General features: G+C 34.4%; 1 protein-coding gene across 4 annotated transcripts in view; it reads left to right on the top strand.

Annotated features, from left to right (window-relative positions):
• Positions 1 to 7725: 7725 nt before the first annotated feature.
• LOC118737736 (esterase E4) overlaps positions 7726 to 20305 on the top strand; it is a 29765-nt gene continuing 17185 nt past the window's right edge. For 2 of the 4 annotated variants that reach the window (XM_036468460.1, XM_036468459.1), the window contains exon 1: positions 16631 to 17845. In XM_036468460.1, coding sequence (XP_036324353.1) covers positions 17282 to 17845 — 564 coding nt within the window. In that variant the 5' untranslated portion in view covers positions 16631 to 17281. Of the gene's footprint in view, positions 7884 to 16628; positions 17846 to 20305 lie in introns of those variants that run through there. The other 2 variants (XM_036468463.1, XM_036468461.1) reach the window with 2 other exon arrangements.

The raw sequence follows: 20305 nt of genomic DNA, 5'->3' as shown, positions 1-20305 counted from the left end.
TCTATACGTTGTGGCGCATGCGGCTATTAAACTAGTATCCGAAATTTTCGTAAAAGGTTTTATTCAAAAATTTAAAAGTTGGTGGAAATTTCCTAAATTTTGTACAAAGTTTAAAACTAGTAGTAAAAGTAAAAGTAGTTTTTGTAACGCTTCAAACTATATTAATGTTTTTTTATTTACAAAATTCCACTGAAATTTTGAGTGGTGAGTAGGTTTGCGTGGCCTCAAGTGTTTATTCGAAAGGTCTAAGGTCTAACATCGATTTATAGTCAACTTAGTTACAGACTTTTAAATGCGCAATGGTACGGTGTTTGGCAAATCTCATATTTCGGTTCTTGTTTTAGTCGACAATACCTACAAGAAAAATAACGTCGCCGCACAAGTATTTTGGAGTATCGCACAGTGTAATCTATGGATAGTACTGCCTCTAATACTCAGTGACTTTAACTGTACCATTCAACTCATCATTATTTATTTTTTTTTAATTTTTTAACTGTCGCAATGTGTTTTTTTTCATCTCATCAGTAGCAGATTAATAACCCATTTTCTTTAAACGCAAATGAAGACAGTTTGATAAATGTTACTGCCAACGATATTTAAATGCTAGAAACCTCTTTTAGGTTTGAATACATATGTACGTAAGTCATGCCCATGTACATAAGTATTCTGAGTCATAACTGGCAACGGTGCCTAGTTGAAATTTATTAAATTTTCAACTTCTTATTTACCACTCAGCTGTTAAAATAGTTGCTTGATCAGCCGAAAATGGCTCAAGAGCAGCTGTTAAATCGAAAGTAAATGAAAGAGTATGTCTCTGGCACTACGAATAGAAATGCCATGGAGAGCCTTACACTATCAACGAAAGTGTTGTGAATCGCGTAACTGCTCATTGGTCACCATTGAAGTTGGCCAGCGCACAGTGGCGTTTTATTCTCTTAAAAGCTTGTTTCTTTTAATTTTAGTTAAAATAGGTCTAATTAAGAAAAAACAGTTATTTGATAACACCGGTTAAAAAAATTTTTTTTTTTCTTTGGGTTTCTGATTCTCATCCCAAATATTAAAAAACACTTGAATTTTCATTTTTAGTTCTTAAAGTTCGCTTTGTCTGATTTACGTCGATAAGTATAAGAAATACGAAAAATATTCACTTTTAGACATTAATTTCTTGTTATTTTACATTTATATGTTATTGTAAATCTTAAGTAAAAAAGACTGATATCCAGCAAAAACTTTTCTAATCGTTATTTAGAGTAAAATTATAAAATAAAAAAATATAAAAACTAGTGATTTTTACAGAAAAATTTAATAATTGCTCTAGTTTTTACAAAAGCAAACTTTGATCAAAAAAATAATTTTTTCCCTTATTTTTAGCGTGCAATCTTTGATGAAATTAAAAAAAAAAATTTTTTTTGTCTATTTAAATATGGGTGCTTCCAGGAAAATGTAAACCGAAAATGCAGGTAAATGGTTTCAAACGACTTTATAATTTTAAATTTCGTATTCAGATGGCGAAAAGAAGTTATGAAAACGCGAAACGGCGGAGAGAAGAACTAAAAAAATGAAATAAAAAATTTAATTTCATATATGCATATGTATTATTAGTAAAAATATTGATTGCGAGAACGTCCGTTTGAAAATTATTGTGCGGTCATTTCCCTTTGCTCGAGAAAATAGAATTCGAAATAATTAAAAGAAAATTTGAAATATTTTCGATCAATAGTTGTTATTAATGCTGCTGTTTTTGCATTTAAAAAAAAAAGTCTAACATTGTTTCTATCAAATCTTGGCTTTGGTTCATCAATAACTAAACCAATTTCTTCCTCAATTCTCTCCGAATTCTGGACTTTAAGTGTTTTCTAATACAAACTTCTTGCCCAATTCCTCCTTTATCAGCTATTTTTTAACTGACAGTTTATTAGCCAAATGAAGCAAGCATTCGAAAAATCGAATCTAACCGTGCAGAGTTGATATGCCAAATATATTTTGTTCGACTTTAACTACTTTCCTAATCATTGCATCTATAGCATACAACTCTTTTATAGTTGAAACACAAGAAAAAATTACCTGAAGTTGAAGGATCAATTAAAAAATGTTGGCAAGAAACAATTTTTTATGACAAACATTCACTTTGAAAAATAATAAAAATGGCGACTTTCAACTGCGAGCAAACTAATGCAACAAAAAAATTGAATTAGTTAGCATATAACTTAAAAGAAAAATTTTACCATAATTTTTTTGAAGCACAAAAGCGCACCAAATACCCCAGTGTACAACGGTGGCCCAGCTGTTTTTTGGCTGGTTTTTGTGCGCACACCCACTGACCAGTTGTTACACCACAGCCGATTACAAGTACCTACATATTTATGTAGCTATACACACTCACTCGTGAAGTCATAAACGGATCTGTCGGATCTCTTGAAATTTTTTCCTTTTCTTTTTTTTCACTGCTTTCGTCATCTTCCTGGTTACGTTTTGTATGTACATACATATGTGACTGTTATTGTGTGCTAGTTGTTTATTTTTGTAATTTGTTGTTATCAGAGATACTTATGTAGTATATAGTATTTTAGTGCTTGTGTTGTTGCTGTAGCATGCATTGTGTGAAAAGATCTTGTTTAAAAAACTAGCTTCAATGTTGCACTGCGACACCGCAACGGTATTAGAGTTCATGGGGAAGGCGAGCGCAGCTGGTTTATGAGATGTGCATATATGTATGTATGTACTACATGCATACTTGTATGTGTGCTAAACACCACTTAACTTTATAATTTATTACATTTAACGAGTTGATTTTGTACTTTAATTTATTTAAAAGCAAATAAATTATTTACAAAAGCAATGAGTGCGCGCCTCGCAGGGCATATTAGTGATTTCGTTGATGCATGTAGTCCCGCGCTGCACATACATATGTATAGCCGATCCTCCCTATTAGGCTGCAATTGCTTGCTTGCAGGGCAATCTTAGCCCCATAGCCCAGACAAAAGACTTAAGCAACGAACTCGATTTTCCGTTACACTTTCCCATTCACCGATGATTTCGCATTGCTTCTTAGCTCATCGAAGAAATGGCAGAAATGCAATAAATGAAGCGCAACTTTTGCGACCGGTGATGGATACAATTTATGTAATGCTGAGCAGAGTTGGCAAAAAATGGCATAGCTATAATTGAAAAATCGCAACTAAAATGACAAAACTAAAAACGAAATGAACCTTTATAACAAAGAAAAATACGAAGAGCCCTTAAAACAAAGTCAGCATGGTCATATAGATATACATTTTGGTAAGTGCATACAAAAATGCCTAGCAAAATACATATTTATGTATACCAACCTCAAAATATAGTTTACAAAATTATTCAATTGAGCAAAAAAAAAAAAACATTTTGTTCATTCGACCGCGTAGAAAGTGCATTTGTACAAGCGCTGGTCATCGATGAGTATCAATTTGCTACAAAAAGTGGAAGTAGCTGGTTGCTTTTCTGCTGAATGATCTCATCTACTTTGAAGTATGTATGTATGTATGTATACGTAAACACTATCTATCATATTTACACAAAGCCTTCCCTCGCATTCACTTCGAAGTGTAAATTTTGTTGTCAAATACGAAGAGAAAGAAATCGATAATTATATAACAGTATTTTGTGAACGAGCAGCTGTGGGCAGATAATGGTCGTAGGTTTAGCTAAATCAAATTTGGGTAAATATTTGTGGTTAATGTAACCAAGACTGGTCAATAAATGCTAATATAATTTTAGAAAATTTCTAAAAAACGCGAATTCAATAGCGGTTACTTGAACACATTTTTTTATAGGTGGATACCAGTGATGGGCATACTTAATTAAATATCTTTGTACATATTTAGGTGCCTGTTTGGATGCTATACATACATACATATGTATATTAACTTAGGCATTCAGAGATGTTTAAATATTCAAGTGAAAAACTTAGATATTTAGAGATGCCTAAATAGATAGATATGAATGAACTTAGTAAAAAAAATGAATATTAGGCAAAATTGAAAAAGCAACAAAGTCTAAGCGGTAGAAGTTATCGCAGCTATTTTGGAGATCACCACATCCTAATAAACAATCGTGGCACAGAGCTCAATAAAAATATTAAAAATAAAATGTTAATAAGCCACAATAACATTGATCAAAAAAATTTTAAAGTGCCAAATAGTAAAGTTCTGAGGTATTTAGCAGATTCGTAAATACTAAATGGTTCAGGAAAAGATGAATAATCGGTACTTCTTATGTTAGAGATTTCGCTTTTTAACGATTTTATATCGACGGACCGCATGAAACGTATCCAACCGCTTTAACAATTATTTATATTCTTTCCCAAATAAGGGAGACACAAATAAGCGCTGTCGTTGGCACTCTAATCTTCATACCTGAAAAAAAGACTTGAGCCCCAAACTGCGCAGTCAAACTCATCAAAGTCACTCAACTTTAAAATCACAAAGAAAAAAAATCTTGAAGTATTTGTAAAACTTAACCACTCTTAAGGTTCTTTAAATTTGTGTCCCAAATACATTTCCTAATTAAATAAATAATATTTCGGTGTTTTCGTAACACCTCCCATTGCAGCGAATGCATCATGTGCAAGTGGATGTACTGACACAAGTTCGTGTCGGAAGTCATTTGTAGCGACATATGTTTGTTATGCATCTGCATAGTTACTACATACTAAATATGTACATATTTCGAGTACACTCAATGCCAATTGCCAAGTCTCACCCATGCGTACGTATGTATGTAACTGACTCAATTAATTGCGCCTTACAAACCACTATAACTAACAAAAGGTTATAGAATACCCTTTTTATTCTTGAAGAATTCATTAATTTTAATGTAGAAAATCTTTATTGTTTTATTTCGGTTATTTTTTTGGGCAAAGCCTCATTAAAAGTTACATATTTTATATTACAGGGAAATATAGTTACACCCATTATGTTCGCTTGCTGGAAGACCTTCCTCTTACTGACATCCTAAACCTGTTTTATTGATATTAAAGCAAGAAAAACTAAAAAAAAAACAATACCCTTTGTGTTGCGAAAGTCACATTTATAATTTGACGTGAAAACCTTGTTAAAATACCAAGCAGAACATCTTCAATAACTACATAGTACTATTACGCGTTAACTTGGGCGCAAGAAAATGACTTCCTTTGTTATTTAGTTATAAAGAAGGTCGCTCATAAAATTTTATGATGTTGAGAAAATCGCAATCAAGTAATTGCAAAATCTAAATGAAACTTCTTTATTTTTACATTTATTGTAGGGCAAATATATACATGCATACATACGTTTTTTTCTTCATCAAACATTGTCGAAATGAAATCTCAAAATGCGGTAATAAAATTCAGAAGTGTTATTTAAAAAGAAGCTTTGCTGTATTTAAATTCTTATTTTGGCAGTAATTACGCTGATGTTTAAACTGACTGGGTGGTGCTGGCAATTAAATGCAAATTACTTAAATTTTTTGTACTGAAGGCCTTTCGTTGAATATCACCAAAAGCGTTTTGCATAGCGGACATCTATTGATGACCAATAGTAAAAATCGTATTTTTCATTTTTAAGCCGAGGTTTATAATAATGAGTTACGAAATGTAAGAACAGATGTATACGTCTAATATTTAGTTGCATGTTTTAACCCAATTTAATTATTTGGTATGTGAGTTATGTTTGCACAGATTTTCATATATCATCACCCCCTAGTTCAAGTCAAAGTTTGCTCTATTAAGATATCAACTATAATTTTGAGTTACACAATTGTGAGCTCAATAACATCTTACAGTTCTACATGTCCTGGTTTTCGACCAGCTCCAGCTGAGCTGACACGCGAGTCATCTGTTCATCGTTAAGATCCCTTCGAGCTTGGTAATAATGATACACAATCGAAAGAGAGCGAGACCAAGGCCCTTAAAGCCGCTTAGCAGTCAAGTTAGCTGTTTAACTCTCTTATTGATGTCTCACAGTTATGCCACTCAAATTCTGCTTGCCTGAAAACCACTGCAGGTCGCGTGAAGCGTGAATTTAAAGACGTTGTAGTGTTCACGACAAAAGGTTCCCATAGACGCTAACACCAAGCCGCAAACCGGCCCCAACGTTAATGGGTGCTTTTTGAAGTTTTTGTTCCTCACTCACTCAACTTGTGCGGATGTGAGTGGAAAGGGGGCTTTTTTCTCCAGTTTACTTAACCACACAATGAGCGGTAAGATCAGGGAAGGCATTTATTTCTTTCCTCCCCTAGAAATTGATCCACCGAGTGCTCTTTAGCACAAAAAGTCGAGAATGTTTGCTGGTTTCAGGTCGGCTAAAGAACGTAAAAATTGCATGTCGAAAAATTGTTTGCTTGTCCTGGCTGGCGTGGGACAGTGGCAGAGATAGTGTTCGATGCTCTCTTCTTCTTCCTCGTCCCAGAAACTGCGACAAACACTGTTGGTTGGGTATCCCAAGCGGTCAAGATGAGTGAGAGCTTTAAATCGCGAATTTTCCCGCAAACTTGTCCGCCATCCAGTTTCCGGAATGTCTCTTAGCCTTAGCAGCTGGGCTGTCAGAATATATAGTAATACGCTAAAAGCTGTATAGACAGCCGTCGACCCCGAGCCTAGGTCTGCGGCACCTTCGCATACGTGCCTCTCTGGGATTATAATCGATAATTTGTTATATAAACAGAGTGCAAGAGTGTTAAAATCTAATTTTGTACATTGATCGGCGGGGGTCTTTCCAAGGCTTGATCGCATTTACCATGACAGCACTACATACAACCGGTGAAGATTTAAAATTAATTCCAGAGAAGCCGTCGGCTGCACCCGTTCCTTCTTGGCATTGCACTATGCTCTAAATACCTGTTTTTCTGGTCAAAACTAATTAGATTTAACAATTTTATTGAGCTTGAGGCGGTTTTTAATGAAAATTTTTGCAGAAAGAGAAAACAATTTATATTTTCCGCAAAAATTTACATTGAAAACGGCCTCAAGCTCGAAAAAATTGTTGAATATTATTGTTATAAGGGCCATAAATCACAAAAACAAAAATAATTAGGGCAAATAAGTATAATATATGACTTCCCACATTTTTGTAAGACACAAAATTTTTAACCTTTTATGACCAAGGCGCCGACGGGTGTCACTATTTAATTTTTAGTTTTATTAAAATCTTAAAAATAAATCGGGTTTACTAAATTGAATTCGAAACTACATAAGTGATCAATTTTAAACAACTGAAACGACAATTTACATAAATAAAAACAAAACAAGTGTGCTTGAAGAATCAATCGATTGGAATAATCCAGTAATATAAGATTTTAAAATTGTCTCGGAATGAAAGCTAAACTATCAAAAAAAAGGGCGCGGAATATTTACATAAGTATGCACTTACATTGATACCACTTATGTACAAAAGTGCATAGATAAATACATACATAGTAAATCAGATGTCAATCTACAGCATTTCCTTAAATCTACTTCAATATTTGATTGACTTTTATTACTTTTTTTTTATTTACATATAGACTAGCCTTTCAGATTCATTGCCATGATACACTACGAGTATTAAAATACAATAAAAACAATCACAAATAAAACAAATACAAATGTAATCGATAAAGTTAAGTGATACTTAAAAAAATACAAATATTTACAAAATATCTACATACAAAAGTTCAACAGTGAAATTGAAATTTTCTGTTCACAATAAACAAAAAAAAAAAATTAAAAAAATACAGTAAAAATGGTGCGCACACGTCTACTGACCTTATTACCGTTGCTTTTGTTTGCAATGTGTAATTTATTTGTGCGTGAGTCCTCGTCAATTGCGATTGCACCATCTACATTTGGTACGGCTATCGCTAGAGCTGGGAAATTTTCGAATACGCTTAAGGTGAGTTTATTTATGTACAAACATACATACATGCATGCATATATCTTAATTGATTCGTTTTTTTATAAGCAAAGTTTATTTTAGCGATTAATACGAAGTTCCAAGATATGTAAAAGTATTTATACAAAGCAAAGGATGCAGTGTATGTAATATAAATTTGAACATATCCTGTTATTTTGCTTACAACTAAAACACTTATATAAATTTTTCCTGAGTAGTTATTTATTATTTAAATATATTTAAAAAAGATTACAATACGTAGAAAGGTTGTCAATCTTCTTAAAGTTAAAAATGATCATTCGCTCGATGCAACTAGAACTGACAGGGTTGAAAAACAATTCGAAGAAATCATGAAATTGCCTATCGCAAATGTCCTAAGCTACAATAAACGTTTTTGGTCTGTCCGTTGAAGGAACTTCTGAATAAAACCTGAAATCAAAAGCCAATTTGATATGAGGCAAGTGTGTAATTTTAACTCTTCAAAGAATTCAGGAACATCGTTCGGCAATACTTCGCGCAAGACATTAACGGTTTTGTTCAAGTCTTCTTCATTAATTTTGTTGTAATTACGTTTTGTATCTTGGAGAGCAGTTAGTACAGAAAACTTCCATAAATCTTAAATCAAACTGTGATAATATTCTTCAGCATTGCCAGTGCCGTTGTCCTGATTTTGTTGACGTCCGGTTCGTCGAGGAACTAAATACTAACTCCTACCAATAGTTTCGGCAATTTGAATTGCAGCTTGGTTAAGCATCTCCGGGGGTAATCTCCTGAGTAATCTAACGACTTTTGTACACAGCTGAATTTCGATAAAAAGTTAGTAAGGGCTTTATATGTTAAGTTAACGGTATGTTAGTGAGTATTGTATATGTCCCCGATAATATTTAAAGAAATTTTAATCAGCTATAAATCGCTTTCTATCGGAGAGTTCGCTGAAGAAAAATTAAGAAAAATTTGCTTTTTAGTGGTGTGTTTTACTTTTATTTTTCTTGAAATATTTCGCAACATAAAAAAGGGCACAAAATGTATGACTCGCCAATAAATAATATCTTTAAAATAAAAAAATTTTTTAAAATAATTTATTAAACTGTAAATTATTGACTCTTAGTTTTAGGAAATGTTCCAGAAAATTTCCATATGAAATATACTTGTTTTACTACACAAGTATGTGCAACTATAAGATGTTGCTTTAAAAAAAAAAACGTCACTGCTGTACAAACCAAAATACATAAGTTAAATAAATGGGAAATAAATTAACTACAACATTACAAACGTACGGTAAAACTATTTGTTTTAACCTATGTAATTGTTGTAACAAAATTGTTACAAAGTAAGAAATGGCAAAGCAACAATGTAAACCACAATAACATTTTGACAGTTGAGGTGTTAACGAGACAAATGTTTTAGGACTACTCAACCTAGTGATTATGAATATGTATTATGAATCGGTTGTTGTCGGCGTGCGAATGCATAAGAAAGTCACACAAACTTAAATCAACTACCCACAAGCAGTAAAAGTCAATGCTGCAGACATCAAAATAAAAACAAAAATAAATTAATAAAAGGTGAAAAACTTGCACAATGCAGGCTCGATGTCTAAATGATTGAATGATTGCACGAATGCTTCCAGCTATTTTTATTTATATATCGAGTGCTGGATACATCTACATATTTATACGTGATATGTACATACATACATATGTATGTATTTTGGATGAGTTTGAATGCTGTTCGCTCCCAACAAATGTATCATTTATTAAATGTGTTTTATTTTAGTATTTTTTCGCACTATTACACTCGCTATCTGCAATGCTAATTAATTAACTCGCACAACATACTTATGAATTTATATGTATGTATATGTAAGTAATGTGCTATATTGGGTAGCATAGGTATGTATGCTTAAGCAAAATATCGATGTTAATAATATGTATTGTTAGATTCATTGTCGTTTATTGAACCACATGACAACTGTACGTTATAATTAATGCTATTTATGCTATTAGCAACTGATTGAATAATTCGATTTGTTAGTTAATTATCACATTTATGTATGTAGTTCAACTTGCGACCACTTATAAATTTTTTAAATTTGTAATACCGTTAATTTTTTTATTTATCTATCTTACCGCATAAAAATAAGCTGAATATAGCGGTTGTTCCTCACAGCAAATAGGAATGAAAGAGTAAAAAAAAAATATATCAAGTATACTCCGAGTATTCTTTTTCTTCGGTGGCATTGGAATCAATGATTCGAATGCGACATTTTCAAAGCCGTAAAGTAAACGCAAGAAATTGTTGGTTTGAGTGGAGGTGTGGTTACGTTTGGTTAGAATGGTAGCGGCAAACCTTGTTGATAAACGTGCCGAGTTTGGTGGCAATTAATAAACCGGGTACCAAGATACACATATGTAAGCGTACGTGGGCGGTGCAACGCCCAGTTTCCATAAACTTCCATAAGTATAATTTTCTACTAAGAGTTTAGCACATATATTGATTTTGAGTAAATTAACTTAAATAGTACTAATTGGGAGGTAGGCGTGGTTCTTTTCTGATTTCAAAAATTTTCACCGGGTTTCTTAGTGCGGCAGTTCATCATAAGTGGCGGTCCCATGCCCATTTTCTAAAAATTTCATAACTGTCGTATTTTATGCCAAAATTCTATTAGTAAAACCAACTTTCAGCAATTTTTATCCAGTATTTGTGGAAATATCGTAGTTTATTCATATTTCGAACATACCGTTATATCGTTTCAATCCAAACCCCAAATTTGGATAAAGGGCCAACCTACATACCGAATTTTGTTGACATATCTCAAATTTTTCTCGAGTTATTGTGTACACGGTCAAACGGACAGACATGCCTTAAGCGATTTCTATTTTCATTCTGAGCATTTACTTTTACTTTTGTCAATATCTATCTCGATTCGTTTTGGTTGTAACAAACAACCGTTATGTGAACAAAGTTATAATACCCTTGTGTATAAGTGCGCTCGGGTATAAAAAATATTCGTACATAAAAGTAGCCGTTGTGACTGCTCCCGCATGGCATTTTTTAGCGGCATACATTTTTATCACATCAATGTGTGGAAATTCTGCATTAGCTTTTCCAAACGCCATTTTTTAAAATATAAAGATTTCTTTATTAGTCCTAGGAATTGCGCTTAGGCTACATGAATTCCACCATATCCAATTTATTCAGTGGATCTCTATATTAATACTTTTTTTCCAAAACAAAAATATAGACTTTTGGGTCTAAAAACTACTATTCTTCTTCGATTTCAACAGAATTTCAAAACCTTCGAACTAAACTAGCACCAGAAATTATTTATTTAATACAGTCGCCTAAGAGGTTTGTTTGTGTTATTCAAATACTTTAAATACACATTACCAAGACAAACACTACAGATCATGAACTTCTGCTTTGCATTGACATTTTTGTCCATTCAAAACCGGTGTGAGCTCGCCATTCATCAAACAGACGACATGACACTACATTAATTGAATTTCAAATGCTTCTTTAGTAGTTTAGGTCAAACATGGCATAAAAATCTAAAAACTTATGCATTTATTAAAAATTTGTGCGCACGTACGTATGTATGTATGCATGTTTGCTTGTGACTTGTTTACCGCCAATTAACCTCTTAAGTGCGATGGCAAACAATTCAATTGACTGAATAGGTTCGAAATTAGCATTTAACGTATCTACTTTAAATGTAGGGGCACAGATAAAGAACAAACAGAGTAAGTGGAAAATTACTTTTGTCGAACGCTGTGTATGTTAAATATTTGTATTGCTTAGAAGTTTTTTGACAATAGCTTACATTAGTTAGTGATAAATAATTTAATGCCAAATAATTTAATAATGTGCTTGTTCACGCTTGCCTGGTTATCAGGCTATCTGGTTGAAAATAATTTTTCTGTAGTGCATTTTATTGTTCTAAAGTGAATAAAAGATATAACCACATAACCTGATAACCAAGGAAGTGTGAACAACCACACAACCACATAATGCCAAATTTTTTTTTATATCCTTACCAGATTATAAGAGCAAGAGTGATCCTTTTTGTAAAGTTTGAAGCCTCTGGAATCGTGTATTGCTAAAATTTGTTATCCCTTTCATTATTATACACTCTAAAAATTTTTTTTTAATTTGCGTATTTATATTAAGACAGGTTTCCTCTCTTAATGGATGCAAATTTACACACCTTGTTAATTAAATTAAACATTGCTTGTATACTTTTAATTATCATATGTCTGGCGTAGAATATGTTTGAAATTTGTTTTTTGAGTTCTAAACATTTATTGTTCACAATTCCACAGTTTACACATAAACTGTTTAAAATTTCCTCTCAAAATGTTTTGTTTAAATTTTCGCATATAAAAAGAGGTAACCAGTTTCTTCTGCTAATGTGTGCAAAATTAAACACTGTCTGTTTACTTTTACATACCAAATTTGCCACGTAGAGAAAATTTACACCCAAAGTGCTTAAAATTTAGTAATCTTAATATTTATTATTTGTAAAAAAATATATTTTTACTTTGAAAATGTTTGTAATGTTAGAAATTTCATGTGTATATTTGTGTGTATATTTTAAACAACTCATTTTCAAAATCAAATCTTGAACATGTTGTGCGTATATTTCCGCAGATTCTAGTTGAAAAATAATCACTTTTCAGTAGTAGTTTTACATGCACTTTTTAGAGTATATTTTCGACTGTTTTAAATATTAGGCAACTCGAGGAAGGGTTTTGGTAAGTCCGCTTAAGAGTTCACTCGATGACCAAAAAGAAAAGAACACACCCCTAAAACCGTTTCGATATTTGGCGAGTCCAAACAATTGATTCATTGAAACTGTACAAATGAATACTGGGGCATGGTAAAGATCAGATAATTCTTGAGATTTTGTTTTTCGGGAATCTAAAAATTGCGTCCATATGGGTAATAGGTCTGCACCCTATTCCTACTTCCATGAGAGAAAGGATTTTCAAGCTCACCTTGATTGTTTGGGAATAAAAAGAACACCAATAAGAATTTTTATAATTGGTTTTCAAAGTTACAGGAGCCTTTTACTTAATTAAAAGTAAGTAAAAGTATAACCTCATTTTTGTTGTTGGTAATTCCGACAGGGTAGGAGTGTGATGTAATGTGGAACGATTTTCCGTCATCCCTTGTCAAATTTGGTTTGGAGACAAACCGGTTTCGGCGTTGTGCCATCTTCAGTGTCATTTTTCGTTCTGTATAAGTATAACCCTTATAACTATACGACACTGACATATCAAGTTTTGACTATTTATTGCAATATTATTTTATTTTAATTATTTTTTTATAAAAATGTGGCTCATTCTACAGAAGAGGATATATGAATCTAGGTTAAAAAGAAAACAAGAAACTTTACACTGTTTATTATATATATATATTTTTTTTCGTTACGCATTTTATAGTCCATTCTATTTTACATATGTTGTATAGTAAAAGGCAAGTTTGAAGTTCGAGTATCTACAAAATACCATTGATTTTTGGCACTTCATTCATGTTGCAATGATCGGAACTAAACCAAATTATTTTGGGATTACCCTTGTGGCCCCCCAATTTTCCGACGAGAAAAGAATAATCGAAAACGGTTTGCGTGGTTGGTTCAAAGTTATCGGGTAACGTACAAAAAAAAAAAATATCCCGATCAATTGATAATCGTCCCCCTTTTTTAAACTTTTCAATTTAGTTTCTTCATAAATAAAACATTGAAATCTGTTCTATGCTAGCTCAACTCAACTCAGTGCAAGTCACTATATTTTTTGTGCTTTTATTTACCAAATAATACAAATTGCCAATTAGCTGCGGTCGATGCTGCTTTAGTGCCACTGTAAAACAGACAACCTTAAAGCCTAATTAAGATGTTTGTGCCGAAGTTACTGAAAAATTAAATACAGATAAAAATATAAATATATCTGATATGCTCTAAGATGCATAGTAATTGAACTTATACATAAATATTTACATTAAAATGTTAAAATCGTTGCTAGATATTGATCCAGAAAAGATATTTATTTACTGAAATAGCCCTATGAGCCAGTGGTGGTTAATTTAGGGTGGTCCTAAAATGCATGTGAAAAAGTAAAGTCGGATTTTTTTTTGCTCTCACCTCCTAGGATTGTTCTATACCGAAAAAATATGGCCAATTTTTTTTTTTTAAATCAAAAAAAAAAATTAGAAGTGGCTCAAAGCGCTAAACGTTTTTCATGTATTTTATATGGGTATAGTAACTATATTTTGTAGGTACGCCGAAACCCCAAGAAAATGCAATGGGTGGAAAAATAAAAAATCTGTAGTGCTAAAAAATGGTTAAATAAACAATTGGGTATTGTTATTGGAAGTCACCTGAAGAGAACCAGAGTTTTTCGATCGAAAAATATTGATTTTTAAGAATTCCATACCATTTCAACGAAAGTTGTTTTTTTCCCCATATAAAATACATGGAAAATTTGAGCGCTTTGAGCGACCTATAAATATATTTTCATAAAAAAAATTGGGGTATACAGAACAATCCTAAGGTGTTTTTCAATCGGAAGTCTTTGCAATATTGAAGTGGCATTCTTCATTATTTCTATTGCTTTGGCTTTGTTGTAGCTGTAAATTTTCTTGAAGAAATAAATATGCCAGAGCGGCAAACTCTTTTCCATATCTTTTGCGTCATTTCATATGAATTTTTCGTTTTTCTTGAGAGCTGCAGACAGCCCTTAAACCCGAAATCTAGCCGGAAAATGGCTAAAACGGCAACACTGATTACAACGCAGCATTGCAGTTACAAATACGACAAAAAAATATATACGAATGCATCATATATGTATGTACATACATATGGATGTAAGCGTGAACATGGAAAACGAAATACACATATGTATGTACTATGTATACTTTTCTGTGAGCGAATTTTCACAAAATTTAACTCTGCTGACATGCTTTGTTTGTTAATGTATTGTAAATTATGCATTGAAGTGTAACGACACAGTTTTCTTGCTTTAATTATCTCAACCTTGATATGTACGTAAACAAATGGAAAAATAGTGGTGAGATTGTGATTAGTGCATTATACCCAAATTCTATTCTATCCTAAAAAATTAGTTACATCAACCAAGCGCGAAGCAGTCAAATATTTTTCATAGTTAACATATTCCAATACGGTTATACTCATACATACATACATAAGCATTTGTTTTCACGCTTATCACAGCTGAGTCAATGTGTGTGTGGTAAAAGCTTGCTAAACTGCAGCCTTGTCATAAAATCACTGCAAAAAATTAAGTTATGTACGCACATTTAGTTCATGACTATGTAATCTAGTAAATTTTAGCATAACAAAATCGATGCAGCATAAATGAGCTTAGAAAAAAAGCTAACAATCAGCACCGAGACTTGGCGCTTTTAGTAGGTTCAAATAGTGTTTATGAAGTGTTTCTTTGGATGGGCATTCTTTACTAAGCATTATTTTAGGCACCAATAAAATGGAATAAGAAATACAAAGGCCCACTGGAACTATTTATAAAGAAGACTTTAGTTAAATACTTAAAATGGGCATTTTGAAAGACTTTGTTGTAAAAACGTGCCATTAAACAAAGAGCATAAAAAACTTAGTTTTAGTTATAAACTGAAATTCTTTTAAACTGTGTGTGTGCCGCGATTCGCTTATCTAGAGTTTTCTCCAGGATTGCAGTGCCAGGTCTGAAGCCATACTGATAAGGTATAATCAGTTGGTTCGTAAAGGGCTTCATATCGTCGACAGCACCTTGTAAGCAATATAATATTTATGTTGGCGCTTACACAGTATCTAAGTGTTTGGCCGAGCTTCTCCTCAAAATTTGCAGTGGCGTGCCTCTTGATGTTGTTACACAAATGCAGTGAAATACAGTTTTACGACCCCTTCGAACAGCAAATGGATTTTATGAGACTCGTTTTTATAGAAGAAGTAAACCGTTTTCTAAATTAGATGTTGCTCAGACCAGGAATGGAACCCAAGTCCTACGAAGTGATGGTACGCATATTTAACCACTCAGCGAAAATGGCGGGATCTCCCTTACTGTCGATTGGACAAAGTACACTCAGCTTCCAGTCTTCGGACCAAATTCTGCTTAACAGCGGGTACTTGCGCCCCACCAACTCTTCGAGCACAGGCTTTGAATAGCCTTGTTATTCTTAAACCGTCTTATCGTTGTTTTCACGTCTGTTTTTTTAAATTATGTATGTGCAATTTTCCATAACCACAAATTTTTTGCAATGCCGTTTTTATGCATCACTTTACGAGTCACTGTGTCACGCCAGCTTACTCTTTGTTTCAGAGATTGCAGAAGTAGCAGCAGCAGCAGCAGCAGGAATTCCCAACAATAACAATGCCTAGTTACAACAACACCATAGTCGCACAAGTCACAAAGAAACCAACCAATTTACTCGTACAATGGCGCTCAAGGCATCGATACTGAAACAGTTGCGTGTTTTACATAATGAAATTAAGGCATTCAAAGAGCAAAGCAACGCCAACTACAACAACGATACAAGTTTCATCGAAATAAAAGAAAAAAACTGCATTTCATTTGCAACCAACACAGTTTGATAAAAAACAAAAACTGCATCTGCACTTGAAGTGGTGGTAGTATACATACATAGGTGTTGCAGTCAGGCCATACGAGTTGCATTGGTCGTAGTTTTCCGCAAATACCCATACTCCTTGGCACGATTAGCAATACATCAGCTGCGAGTTGTTAGTTGCAGGCGAGTATCGAAGTTGGATTGTGGCCAAAATGCGAACGCGCATCGAAAACGAAAGCGAGAGTGAAAAAAAGGTGAATTTTTCCAGTGTAAAAAATGCAAAAGAGATTGAAGCTCAAGCGGAAATTAATGGAAACAACCTTTTATGCAATTAAAGTGTGCAGTGATTTTCAATAAAAGATTTATATGCTGAGTGCAAACAATACATACATAAGTAAATAGTTCCTGGAAAATAAAGTGCTGCCTATTTTTCTGATTGTTGCAGCATAGCTGCGTATTACATAAAGCGCATTAGCCCACTGGCACACACACACACACACACACACACGCGTACATACATTCAACACGTTGCAGCATAGCTTACACTGGTGGAGCACCCCATTTATTTACCGCTACGTGCGCACAGCTCAAATCTACTGCGGCTGTGTGTGTGTTCGCCCAACTAACCGACTTATCGAGTGCCCATTCGGATCTGCAGCAAAAAAAAAAACACAACAACACAATAAACCAGCTGCCAGCCATACAACTGGTTAAACGGCAAATCAGCAAATCAACTTGCGATCGCACCCGCATCACTCATCCAGCCAGTCAGTGCGCTTCAATTGATTGCAATTGCCGGCCTGACCACCGCTGTCAATATGAAGTGTCGTTGCATTGTCGATTTTATTGCCGTGGCCGTTGTCATTGCAGCGGCCAGTGGTCTAATTATTTTCGCCATAGCAATGCAGAACTCCAGCCGCCGCGTGGAGCGAAAGTTGGCGGCGCATGAAACCAATTTAACGAAAATTGCTGAACAATTGATGTTTATAGGCACAACAAAACCAACCGATGCTAAGCTGGTGGTAAATACCATTATTAACGAACTAACAACCGAAGTAGGAAGTTTGGCAAATGTAATAGAAAATACAATAACAAATAATAAAAGTGCCGTTACAAATTATACTGACAATGTGTCAATGATAATAGAGCCCGTGGCCGCCGCGCAGGCCTATGAAGAACCTAGAATTCGTTTAGCAACAAGTGCAACGATCCCAACAACAACAGTGACAGCGGTGGAAACTGAAATGCCGGGTTATATAACCACGTTTAATGCAGCAGTTATTCCAACAACCATTACAACAACAAGGATAGCAAGACTGAGAGCGAAACCAGTGGCGGCAGCCATCGTGGCAGCAGCACGCGCAGCCAGCGACTCATTTGAGGTAGCTAGATGTGCGCTTTATACACCTACATACATATGCATGGACGTTAGGGTGCCCACTATTGACCAAGTTGGTTTTTTTTTGCTACTCCCCATGAATTTTTAGTTTTTGTTGATTTTTTACTCTAAAATGTCAAAAAGGTAAACAAAATTTGACATTGCAGAGTAGAATTAAAACTCATGGACCACTTGGAATGAAAAAAAAAAATCAAAATTGCAACCTACATATTCAATATTTAACGTGCCTTGGTTTTTACCCTAAATAAATATTTATTTTTTTCTTGTTATTTATGGCCTTATGACAATTATAATTAACAATTTTATTGAACTTGAGGCTGTTTCTAATGACAAACTTCGGAGGAGTGATTTCTATAAAAATTTACACTTATTTGTTTCAGCGAAAGAAATTTACTACAAAAAGTCCAAAAATCACATTTTATTTAAACAGCTTTCTTGCTTCATTTTCTGACATTCGACTGCCTTATAGTAAAATTTTAAAGACAAATTTTCAAACAAGGCAGTGTTAAAACCTTTCTTCTCGCTCTAATTACTTCACCTGGTATAATTCCACTATGATTTAAATGTGAAATGTGACATGATTCCAGCACAGTTCAATTTGAAATACATTTTTTTACTGCATTTTTTTAGGGTTATAAACTAAAAAATAAACAGGGGCGGCAGCAAAAATAAAAAACCAACCTGGGAAACAACGGACACCCTAGTGTACATACATATATTCGCGTGAAAGTATTAGTACACAGCAAAGTACAATAAAACTGTTTAAGTGTTGGCTGAGTAATGTCGTTCTGCGCTCGTGTTGCATCAAAGCAAATGTAGCAACAAATCTCTTGCATTAGTTTTTGCGAATGTTATTTTTGTTTCTGTTTTTCTGTGTTTTATTTTTTTTAAGTGCTATGCATTAGGTTACAGCCTCTTAGCGCGCCCAATGGAGTTCAAAAAAGTTGAGTTGATTTGACTTTTTAACCACACTGAGCTTCATTGTGTTGCGCTGTTGAGTTTTTGAAACATTTTTTCGCACAATGCGGAAATGTTAGTTCGTGTCATATGGCTTTTTTTGTTTTGGTTTTTACTTTTCGTTTTTCATTGCTGAAACACGCTTATGCTTGTATATATTTAGCAATGCGAATTTCAGCATCACTAAGGCAGTAATGTACATCATTTTAGTTTATGTTTTATCTTATTTCATGTTAGGTATTTTGTAGTGCAAAACTATACATAATGCATCATAATTTGTTCTACACAATACTTGATGCTTTTTTTTAATGTTTTTAGTGTAAATTTTAAAGATAATTTTGTCATTGTAGCTTTATGCTTTTAAGGCAAGAACAATAATACTGTACAACACCAAAAACGAAAAAAGGTTCTCTTAACGGATTCTGGAGGAGGGGGCAAAAAAATATATATGTACATATATACATACACATGTATTACCAGGGCCGTCGAGAGAAAACTCGGCATTTTCACGACAGCCGGCTCTACGTACCGGAATGACTCGGGTTCTACGCGACTAATGGCTATAGTTTCGGCGATCCAACCCCACTCTGCTTAGGACTGGCATAGGGTCAAACCCAGGATCATAAATTTATACCTGCTGCGTATGCCAGAAACGATTGCATGCAAACTTCACCTCGGTGCAACGCCTGTGACGGGTGGAGTCATCTTTAGAGCATGCTCCGGACTCCGCTGTACGCGTGATTGGACGAGTGAAAACTTGGGCCCCTTCTATGCTGCCTAGTTCCAAACTCTGTTGAATTTCGCCGGATACAATGTGCACGTCGAGGCCTAGCGTTCATCACGCACCACACCGTGCAGGTATCGTCTTATGGAAGCAGACATACCATCCTAGAATGTCAGGGTGTTGCTATCCGGTCAGGTGATGTCGATCTCAAAATATCGTAGGGAAACACACTTGGCTGATAAGATAGACGATTCGACATACTGCACAATGAACGACGACGCACCCACCAGAAGCTGCTGCAGCTTGCCAGGCCTAACAATTGTCTGGTCTGATAAACAGCATATCATGGCGACTTATGCTGACCTTAGCATCAGACCATCTGTCTGTACCAACTTCTCCAAAGCTGATTGGAAAGGCTTCGCGGATGTTACTGAAAGCGCCTTCACTGCCCTACCCACACCAACCGATCAAGATCCTCACCGACAAGATCTTCAACCTGTATATGGCCACCGTGATCATTCCAGACATCCGGAAAATGGTGAGAGTGGTCCCCCTGCTTAAACCGGGGAAATCGTCCAACATAAGAGGGTCCGAAGACTCTAGATGCCCTTCTACCCCCGCATGCCATAAATCACCTGACCCCAGCGAAGCATCAGCATGGGTTCCGTAAAGGGCACAGCACAATAGCTCTTAACGCTATAAACTCTCAGATAAGTCGTGGCCTTAACCAAATCGCCCATGTGAGAGAACGGTTCTAGTAGC

This window comes from Rhagoletis pomonella, unplaced genomic scaffold, assembly GCF_013731165.1.
Source record: "Rhagoletis pomonella isolate Grant_MI unplaced genomic scaffold, Rhpom_1.0 Rhpom_scaffold_00004, whole genome shotgun sequence".
Taxonomy (NCBI): domain Eukaryota; kingdom Metazoa; phylum Arthropoda; class Insecta; order Diptera; family Tephritidae; genus Rhagoletis; species Rhagoletis pomonella.
Note: the sequence above shows the minus strand (reverse complement) of the source record. Positions and strands in the feature narration are given on the sequence as shown.